The 10,645-nt window shown below is 51.0% G+C and overlaps 1 protein-coding gene across 2 annotated transcripts; it reads right to left on the bottom strand.

Annotated features, from left to right (window-relative positions):
- Positions 1 to 5,344: 5,344 nt before the first annotated feature.
- Positions 5,345 to 10,506, bottom strand: ZNF574 (zinc finger protein 574). 2 transcript variants are annotated; one of them, XM_008067401.2, is made up of 2 exons: positions 10,454 to 10,506; positions 5,345 to 8,315 (listed from the first exon to the last, which is right to left on the bottom strand). In XM_008067401.2, the coding sequence occupies exon 2, from the start codon at positions 8,293 to 8,295 to the stop codon at positions 5,605 to 5,607; it is 2,691 nt and encodes an 896-aa protein (XP_008065592.1). In that variant the 5' UTR covers positions 8,296 to 8,315; positions 10,454 to 10,506; the 3' UTR covers positions 5,345 to 5,604. The 2 variants fall into 2 exon arrangements, with proteins under 2 accessions (XP_008065592.1, XP_021572938.1); XM_021717263.1 differs by lacking the exon at positions 10,454 to 10,506 and adding an exon at positions 10,336 to 10,400.
- Between the last annotated feature and the right edge of the window lie 139 nt (positions 10,507 to 10,645).

Raw genomic sequence — 10,645 nt, 5'->3', positions numbered from 1 at the left:
CACATTCATCATTTTTTTTTTTTTTGAGTTGGAGTCTCACTCTGTCGCCCAGACAGGAGTGCAGTGGCCGATCATGGTCACCGCAGCCTCGACCTGCGCTACCACGCCCGGCTGATTTTTTGATTTATTGTAGAAATGAGGTCTGCTGCCCAGGCAGTTCTCGAACCCACGGGCCTTCTATTTGTGCCAAAAAAGACAAATGATGCCAGTAACTAAACCACCTCTCTCTGTTCTCTTCTGGGGGGGTGGGTGGTGGGAGTGCGTGTGGGGGGGTGGGTAGGGATGGGGAACCCAAGCCCCTGTAGAAAGTGGGGCTAAGATCAGGAGGAGTGGGAAGGATATGAGTTTTCCACCCATCTCTTCCCTGGGAAAGGCCAAGAGAGGGTCTCCAAACCCTGGGAAGATATGATGAGGAACTAGCCAAAACAGGGGTGATCTCTTGACTAGTTTTACTGACCCACCCAAATCCCTGGGTGCCTCTCTTTTCCTCTAGCCCAGGGTAGGGGGAACTGAGTGAGAGAGTGAAACAGACTGAGAAAGATTGAGACACGCGGGCCCCCACTGGTCTCTGAGTGGGAAAGGCAAGTGCGAGAGATAAAGGCCTCCAAGAGAAAAAATAAACAAACCAAAGATTTAACCATTAAAAAAAAAACCACAGACAACTCCGCTACCTTTTTATACGTTGGAAAAAAAAGTGAAAAAATTTTAAAAATAAAAATTAAAAAAAATACACAAAAACTCCAAGCCGCAGGTCCTTCGTGCGGTTTGAACTTTGACCTCAGCAGTCTCCAAAGCAAGACAACGACAAAGGCGGAAAAAAAGGAAGAAAAAAATGTATATTTTTAAGTATTTGTCCTTGAGATGTTAGCTCCTTGTTAAACAAACAAAAGGAGAGAAGAATCCAGAGAGAAGTGTTGCTGGGATGGAGACAACTATTTACTATGTCTGTGACCCCTCCCTTTTGCCTTCCCTTCTTCTCCTCTTTCCTTTCCTCTATCCTGCTGCCCCTCCCCCAACCTGTCCCCCAAACCCAGGGGCTCAGTATTTATTTATTTATACACTTGCAGGGTGACTGGGGGCCTCTCTCAACAACTTGGTAGAGGCCCTTTGGATCATGGTGGGGTGGAGATAGGGCAGGGATTCTTTGGGAAAAGCAGTGGCCTGATCTTTAATCAACTTTGTCCCACTGCTGCCACCATTACCTCCCAAATCCAGGTTTGCATTAGGGCAAGGTGACCACCTTACCTTGTAAAGATCAGATTGGCTCAGCCCTTTCTGGTGTGGGTGTCTCACCTACTCATGCAAATGACCAGGTTGGAAAATGAGAGTATGCGGAGTTGGTGGGGGTGGCAAGTAGGGCAAGGGCGACCAAGAAGTGGCATCCAGAAATCGAGCAGACCTGGGAGTAGACCTCTCTTTCTTCCATTCTCACCAAGTTAGCCTCCCTTTCAGTTCTGTCTGACCCCTGTGTTGGTAGCCCCTCCTTTCCCATCCTCTACCTTCTCCCTGTCTCTTTTCGTGGTAGCGGGTTAGCGTTTCAGTGTTCTTAACTCCAATCTGCTTGTTCATTGTACAATGTGCTTCTTTTAAGGCCCCATTTTTGTAACTTGAGTGTGTCATTCATCTGAACAACAAACATCAAAAAATAAAAAATTAAAAACTGTACAGAGAGAAATGATGCCTGCTCTCCCTTGGTCTCCTGACTCTCTGTCCTGGGAAGGGTGGTGAGGAAATCAGGGTATGGGATTGGGGATCTGCATGCAGGGGAGCTAAGGGTTTTACTTCTGTTCCAATTGTGAATGTTCAGAAGTAAGGCACAAATTATTTCACCCAAAAAACCAAGTCTTGGAACTTAGAACAAATTCAAATTCCTGAATTCAAGTTTCAGTTATGCTGCTTTATAGATATGTGACTTTCAATACGTGAGCTTCAGTGTTCTCATCTGTAAAACAGGACAATACTTGCCTCACGGGGTTGTGAGATGAAAGTGTAACTAAAAGTGCTTAGGACAGATTTCCAGCACACCATCTTCAACACGTGAGAGTTATGAGAAAATAGGAAAACACCAAGTATTTCCCCATCTCCATCCTTGGATGCTTCCTCAGAAGACTAAAAAGACCCTTAAAAACCAGAGTGATTTTCAAGTTGTCTGGTGGTACAATGTACACACCACCCCCCTTCCTTTTTTAGAGCAACAGTCTTACACTAGGAAGCTGTTGGGTTTGTCACCGTTCCATCCTCTGATGTATGCCTGGCACACAGGTGCTAGGATTCTGTGAATTCAGTAAAGACTGCGAGAATAGGAGCACAGGAAAAAGGAATACAGTGGGAGGTGGGTTTGATATTTAGCAAGATAGTGTCACTACTGCATTGCTTTGGCAAAAATGGAAGAAAAAAAGCACCTCTTCAACTCTCAAGTCAGTATACATGGAGCATCAGAGTAGTACCTGGAGGAAGGTCATTCAGTCCAGTCTCATTTTAGGGTGGTACAGTCAGAATCATGCAGGCTATCCTGACAAGCAGATGGCACACCTAAGAGCACCGTGGCACTCACTGCCTGTCCTGAAGCTTCAACTCCACATTCACTGTTAGTCTTATGATTGTGCCCAACTGCTCTATATGCCCTGCCTTCTACAGTCATACCACTCTTGTTAAAAACATTGTGCAAGCCGGGCTCAGTGGCTCAGCCTGTAATCCCGTGCCTTTGGGAGGCTGGATGAGTGGCTTGCCTGAGCCCACGGGTTCGGGACCTGCCTGGGCAGAGAGACCTCATCTCTACAATAAATCAAAAAATCAGCCGGGCGTGGTAGCGCATGCCTGTAATTCCGGCTACTTGGAAGGCTGAGGCGGAAGGATCACCGGAGCCCAGCAGGTCGAGGCTGCGGTGGCCGGGAGCGGCCACTGCACTCCAGTCTGGGCGACAGAGTGAGACTTCAACTCAAAAAACAAACAAAAACCATATTGTGCAGCCAGGCTCGGTGGCTCAGCCTGTAATCCCAGCGCTTTGGGAGGCTGAGGTGAGTGGATTGCCTGAGCCCACGGGTTTGAAACCCACCTGGGCAACTTGGCGAGACCTCATCTCTACAATAAATAAATAAAAAATTAGCTGGGCGTGATAGCACACGCCTGTAGCTCCGCTACTTGGAAGGCTGAGGCGGAAGGATCGCCGGAGCCCAGCAGGTCGAGGCTCCGGTGGCCGGGAGCGTGTCACCGCACTCCAGTCTGGGCGACAGAGTGAGATTCCAACTCAAAAAAGAAAAACAAAAAAAAACCTTATTGTGCACTAAGGAATTAGTGTTTTGGCCCCTTAACTACTTTGCTTGGGCAACTTCCGTTTCAAGTAAAAACAGGCAATGCAAGCCCCACTGTCATCAGGATTGTTTTGTGTACACAGTGCAGATTCCTGGGTCTCACCCCAGATATGCTTGCTGAATCCAAGTCTCCTGCCCAAAATACATTAAAATTTGGGAACCCAAATTTAATAGCCCATTCAACCCAAGCAATAGCACCCAAGTGATTAGTGTTATTATTTTTTAGGACTATGGTTCAACTGAGGACCATGGAAGTTTCAATGGGATGATGATGAACAATGAATCCCCTAAACTTGTTTTTAAACGTGTTGTACATAAAACCTTTTCTCAGGATAGGAGCCCAACTAGAGGCTCCAAAAAAAGAATAATGGAGGAAGGATGACCAACCACAGTCATAGTATCATTCTTCTCTGTTGAGAGCATCTTTATTTTGTTGTTAACCAGCACTCTCTGATTTTTTTCACCATTCTCATCCCTTTTCTTGATTCAGTCTGATTTTTACCTGGTTTTGCAAGGATGATTACTCCAATTATTCTAAACACTTATTTGATGACTTTCAGGATGTATAGCTCTTCTTGCAAGGTGGTGGCTCGGGAATGACTTCACCTGGGGATTTGGGGACTTGGCATTTGGGGCTAAGATGGCTCAAGTCCTTTTTGCAGGGTATGCGGTTATTGAAAGACGGTGCCCACAATTTACACACCCTGGTGGGAAACAACTGCTTAATAGAGTTGCTCTTTATAGGAGCTGTTAGGACATCAAATGGGTAAGTGTATTTTAAAAAAAAAACAATTAAAATAAGCATAGTGTAGTAAAAGTTAGGACACCTGACTTTTGGCTCTCATCTGAGCAACAGGTTGAACCAATGATTTTCAAATGATACCTTAGAGCCCTGGTGTCTGCAGAGGGCAAAAGGCCTGCTAAAGGGAGTAAAGAGTAATAGGGAGGCCAAGTGGGTGTGTCTTGGGTCTTCCTTTCCCTAAGTTTCCAAACAAACAGCTTCCCTTTTACCTCTCACTTACTGAGGTTCTAAATAAGAGTTCTTTCCAACAGAAGAATCTAGAGTAACCTTGGGGAGGAGGAGAGGGTCTCAGAGGCAAGGGCAGCGCAGCAGCTGAACATTACCACCAGTCACACACTCCCCGTCTCCTGTCTCTACTGCCCTCCCCCAAGTATGCAGAAGGTAGCAGAGTGTAGAGTAAAGCATATGGGCAATTAAATCAAATGAAACCAGGTTTAAGTTCAAGCTCTGCCCTGATTGGGTTGACTCTGTCCTTGGGCAAGCCATCTCAATGCTTTTGATGGCAGATACCTTCCCTACAATTCTCCTTACACAATCAGTGGGAATATTATTCAAAATAATGTAAGAAGTACTTGAGACTAACTAGATGTTCAAACACTGGCCAGCCACCCCAACAATTCCTCTTTGCACAACAAAAATATGTTGCAGAGCCGAAGTCCAGCTTCAAGGGGGATTCAAGGCACCTTTCATGAGAATTCCTACCCCCAGCCACACATTACTATGAATCTTCTCCAACCCTACAGCTGGGTCTGGCCCCAGAAGCTATTCTCTTCTGCCATAGAAATCATGCCTGACTTGCATTTGCCCTCAGGGATCCAATGAGAAAACCAGATGGTCTTGGGTGATATGGCCCACATCAGGCCAGGAGTAGGTGACACAGGTGCTAAGAATATGATTTCTCTAAATATTCCTGCCACCAGCAGAAACAGCCTTGAGCTTTTCCACAGGGCTGTGGGGACCTCTAGTGGCAAGAGAGCCATGCTGCCTCCACCCAGCACCAGCATGAAGTCCCCACTCAGAGCCATGCTCACGGAAGCCAGGTCCTTTCCACTCAGAACCATACCCAGGGGTGCCAGTTCCTTTCTCATCAATTCAGCAAATGTTTACTGAACTGCTAGTACCTGCCAGGCCATTCTGGGTGCTGGCGACATTGCCATGAGAAGCCAGACCCAGTATCTGACCTCATGACTCCCCAGTTCTACTCTACATAGCAGGGCCTGATAAAAGCTCATAAGTGTACAACTCAGTCTTTATTGATGGTTTCACTTTTGGGGTCACCAGTACTAACAGGTGGAAAGCTGGGTGGGGGCACCTTTATGCATATCAAGAACCCCAGAAACCCCCCCAGAAGAGAATAAATCCAATAACAGAACATACATGGCAGTAGGGGTGGGAAGAAGGGGTACATTAAGTCCAGAGGGTTAAGGGGATGCTAGAGGAGGGCCTTCAGCAACAGTGCATGATGGTGCTGAAGAGGGAAACGGGGCAGAGTCAGCCACTGATCTGGACTCCCTCAGCCTCAGCCAGAGGGTAGATCTCAATGGCCTCCACCAAGGGCAGCGCCTCCACTGCAGTCTCCATCACAGCCAGGCCAACGGCAGCCTCTGCCTCTGCCAGCTGCTGTCGTACAGCTGCCTGGTGCTGCTGCTGATGGGTCTTGCGGTGCTTCCAGAGGTTGGAGAAAGAACGGTAGCTCTTGCCACAGTCAGGGCAGGAGTAGGGCCGTTCACCTGTGTGGATGCGGCGATGTTCTGCTAGGCGCATGGAGATGGCAAATGCCTTGCCACATACTTCACAGGCAAAGGGCCGCTCACCTGTGTGCAGGCGCCGGTGGTCTTTCAGATGGGTACTCTGACGGAAGGCTTTGCCACAGTCTGGACATGGATATGGCCGCTCACCTGTGTGGATGCGCCGGTGTACCTGCAGTGATGTCTCTGTGCTGAACAGCTTCTTACACTCACTGCACTCCAGGCCCCGGCGTCGGGCAGGGGCCGCAGGGGCTGTTGTGGCAGTGCCTCCAAGGGCCGTTGGTGAGGCAACTGGTGTGCGAGTGGCCCGCGGGGCCCGAGGGGCTGGGGGCTCCTTAGCCAGGACCTCTCCAGGCCCAGCAGCTGCATGGGCAGCCTCGTGGGCCTGCAGTCGAGCAGCTGAGCCCACTTTCTTGCCACAGGTGCCACACTCGAAGCGCCGTGGGGCCTGGGCAGCAGCAGCTGCACAGCGGTGCTCGCGGAGTCGCAGTGAGGAGGGGAAGGCAGCCCCACAGGATGGGCAGCGGTGGGGCTGGCGCCCAGCATGGACCACAAGTTGGTGTACTTCCAGCAGCCGGCGCAGCAAGAAGGAGCGGGGACACTCTCGACACTTGTAGGGGTACTCACCTGTGTGGTGGTAGCGATGCATAAGCAGGCGGTACGGGCGGTGGAAACGCACCCCGCATTCCTGGCAGCGGTAGGGAAAGTGCTGAGCATGTACTAGGCGGTGCTGCCTCAGAGTGGAGCTTTGCGTGAAAGCCTTGCCACAGTCCCCACACCTGTAGGGTCGCTCTCCTGTGTGTGTGAGCCGGTGGCGGGCCAGGTTGGCAGGTGAGTTGAAGGGCTTGGAGCAGTCAGGACAGGGGAAGGGCCGTTCACCCGTGTGTGTGCGCAGATGGTTACGCACGTGAGACTTCTTCTTGAACATCTTACCACAAATGCTGCATTTATGGCGCCGCTCCAGCCGGTGCACAAAACGCTGGTGCCGGGTCAGCTGCAATGCCTTGCCAAATTCACGACTGCACAGGAGGCAGCGGTAGGTGCCTGGAGTAGCAGGCCCTGCCGAGGTTTCCTCGGACACAGGGGGCTCAGGAGCCTCTGGTTCTCCAGTCTCTGCTGGGGCTGGCTCAGGGAAACCAATGACAGGCTCCTCTGGTGGAACTGGTGTCGTAGGCAGAGGGACACCCCCTACCCCATGGGTACGCCGGTGATAAAGGAACTTGGTAAGGTTAACAAAGGTCTTTCCACATGGACATGAATGCAGAGGATTTGGGGTGTGGGCCCGCCGGTGGGCCAGGAGGAGGGCCTCTGTGCCAAAGGCCAGGCCACAGTCTACACACAGAAAGTGTGACTCGCTGCTGTGGTCTCCAAGGTGCTGGTCCAGACTGGAAGGGCTGGGGAAGACACGACTGCACAGGGGGCACTTAAAGACACCCTCCCGGTGACTTCGCAGGTGCTGTTGTAGCTGGTGGGGTGAGAGAAAGAGCTGGTCACAGGCTGAGCAAAAAAGCTCCTGTGTGGCTGCTCCGCCTGGCTCTCCACTGTTGCTTCTCCGGGCTTTGCGTCCCCGGCGATCGCGCCCAATGGCTTCACCATTGCGTAGCTCGTAACTGTGGTCAGAAGCTGGCAGGGGGTCAGGCTGAGATACAGGCAGCTCTGTGGGTGATGAGGTCAGTGTCTCCTGCTGTGAGGCAGGTTCCTCAGCCTCTGGGGCAGAAGCAGGGAAGTGAGTGGCCTGGTGCTCCAGAAAGTCAGCTGGCAGCTGGAACAGCTGAGAGCACTCAGAGCACTTATAGAGGAGCAGTTCCACCTCAGTCACTACCTCGGTGGTGGTGGCAGCTGCAGATGGGACAGCCGCCCCTTCCCCACCCTCTTCTGCCTTTCGGTACGAGTGCTCCACAGCCACTCGGGCCTGGCCCACAGGAGGCCCTAGGACAACTGGGGACCCAAGGACAACTGGGGCAGGAGCCTTGGTGGGTGTGGCCCGGAGATGAGTCTGCCGGTGGTTCAGCCAGAGTTCCTGGCTGGCAAAGAGAGCCTTGCAATCCACACACTCATAGTGGATGGTACTGGAGCTCAGGGATGGTGCCTTGGGTGGTGGCTCAGCTGGCACTGCCTCCTGGGGTGCCATCATCTTCAGGTGCAGCTCCTGGTGCTCCAGGAGTTGGCTAGGAGACATCAGCAGCTGACCACATTCCAGGCACTGGTACTGGCTCTCCTGAACTAGGGTCTGATAGAGGCCAGTGCCAGAAGCTGCCTCTGTGGCCACAGTGACTCCAGGATCAGCCACGCCCACCAGCTCAAAGTGCTGCTGGGGCACGTGGGAGTTCTGGTGCATGAGCACCTCCTCCAGGGATCCATACAGTTGGTTGCACTCAGAGCAGACATAGCGGTGCTCAATGTACAGGACTGTTTCCTCTGACTCTTCAGTCATGGTAGCGGCAAGGCCCTGGGCTGGGAGAGGTAAGAATAGAGATAAATCAGTCAGGCCACTGTTTCCTCAGTACTTCCCAAGGGTGGTTCTTTCCCTTTATCACTCTCACCTCCCAATACCTTAGATCTATTTCCCCACCTAACATCTTAATTTTTCCAGTCCCACCTAACAACCCTTCCTCCCCTGAACATAAAACAAAAACACCAAACACAAAATCTTCCCAGCAGTCCCTTCCCCAGGAATCTATCCCCAAAATCTCACCTCAGAATCAACTCCAATCAAACTCTACCCACTAGAGCCTTGTAACCTGTCCAATCCCTTCATCTCCCACGCCTCACAGCAGACCCCATGATCCCCTGCCCATCACACAAAAACCTGTCTCTCTCCACTTGGACCTCCTTCCATTGACTCCTTACCAACTCACATGACCCCTTTTCTCTCTAAAGCACTCAGGCAAAATCTCACACAGGCCTTCCCCCGCCTACTTCTCTCAGGGTATCAGACTTATTTTTACACCCATTCTACTCAAACTATCCCAATGCCCTGCCATTCCACTTTTGGCACCCTTACATGGTGTGGCCCTTCTCTCTTACACACAAGCTCTAATGCCCACTAACTCTCTTCCTCTAGTGTCCAAATTCCTCATATCAAACTATCTCTTCCCCCCAAATTTTCTCTTATTGTTGACCTAACCTATCTCCATACCCAACCTTTCCCCACCATAGCCAATTCCTGGTTTTACCCAGGCCCCCCCCCCCTTTACTTAACCTTCTTTACAAATCAAGGCCCTTTCCCACAAACCTAACACCCTACCCAACATATCCAGACCCTTCCCACCACCCTAACTCATGCCTCTAGGTATCTAGATATTATCCGTATTAATCACTTCTTTGTACCAAGACATAATCTTCAATTCTAATCCCCTCTGGGATACCCAGATCCCCTCTTCACATTGACTTAAACCCCTCTTCTTCATACACAATCATCCTAAATTATTCAGGGATACCCACACCCTCTCTTTATAACCCAAGTCTCTCTTTGCAAAAAAGTCCATCATAACCCATGACAGGGATGCCAAGGTACTTTCCTCACATGGATGTAAATCCTTCCATACACACCCACATACCCTAACCCATTCCAGGGATACCCAGACGCTCCTTCTCATTATTAACCTCATCTGTTTGTTTGCAAAAAGACCCAATCCCACCCTAAACCATTCCTGGGATACTCAGACTATCTCTTCATATCAACTGTTCTTTGCAAAAAGATCCCCACACACTAACTCAGTCCAAGGACATCAGACTACCCATCACAATAGCTTAAGCCCCTTTCACATATACCTCTCCCACTCCCAAATCTCCTAGGGATACTCAGACTCCTTATTCTCATGCAGAACCCCCATCACCACCCTAATTCAGTAGACAGACCCCTTTTGCTCACACCCAAACTCTTCTCACCAGTCTACTACTCTGGAGATACCCAGACCTCCAACTTATTAGCTTACCATCTGATTCTCATTTCAGGAATTCCCAGACACCCCCACCCCACCCCTCTTAGCACAGAGATCTCCACACTCTACTCCCCTCCCCCAGCGATATCCAAATTCTAACTTCACCTTGGCCTAATTACCTATGCTTAAAAGAACAAAAACAAAAAACCACCTCCCCCCAACTCATTCTAGGGACACCCAGACACCCTTTTCACATTAACATAATCTTTCTTTGTACAAAGACTCCTCTCAACGCATTCCACGGATACCCAACCCCCCAAAACATTAGTTTAACGCCTCTTCATAAATTTAACCCCATCCTTCACACCTAGAACGGTACCTTAGTACTAAATCTCTCCCTTAGTAATATCCATTTCTTAATACCGTTTCACACCAAGACCCTTCTCACTGCCCTAATTCTTTCCCGGGGTAACTAGATCCCCCCCCCAGGTTATTTTCTCACGCTCCAAATCCCTCACGGGGCACCCAAATACGGCCTAACCGCTCCACTGCCTGAGGTCCTGGACTTGTCCTACCACCGTGTCCTTTACCCTGATACCCTACGGAGCCTCGGAGCCCTCCTAGGGACAGCTCCAAGGCCTCTCTTTTCCGCCCGAGCCCCGCCCCTCCTCACTCAGCCCAGCACTCGATTCTAGTCCCCTTCCCCACCAGCCACCCCGGCCCGGCCCCCGCCCGGCCGCCCGCGCGCCCCGCTGGCCGTTGGAGCCGCTCCGTCCTAACCGCCCGGCGCGCGCCCCCCTAGGCCCTCAGTGCGCAGGCGGAGTGGCGAGAGGAGGCCGCGGGGATAGGGTGGGGAGACGGCCCGGCCCTCCGTGTGACCGCTCGCACTCACCCGCCTCC

Source organism: Carlito syrichta, unplaced genomic scaffold, assembly GCF_000164805.1.
Source record: "Carlito syrichta isolate Samal-C Ts95f unplaced genomic scaffold, Tarsius_syrichta-2.0.1 Scaffold309504, whole genome shotgun sequence".
Taxonomy (NCBI): Eukaryota; Metazoa; Chordata; class Mammalia; order Primates; family Tarsiidae; genus Carlito; species Carlito syrichta.
This window is presented reverse-complemented; position numbering and strand designations above follow the sequence as displayed.

Excerpts from the sequence above, each read along its gene's own strand:
- ZNF574 (XM_008067401.2), bottom strand. The coding sequence starts at position 8,295 with ATGACTGAAGAGTCAGAGGAAACAGTCCTGTACATTGAGCACCGCTAT.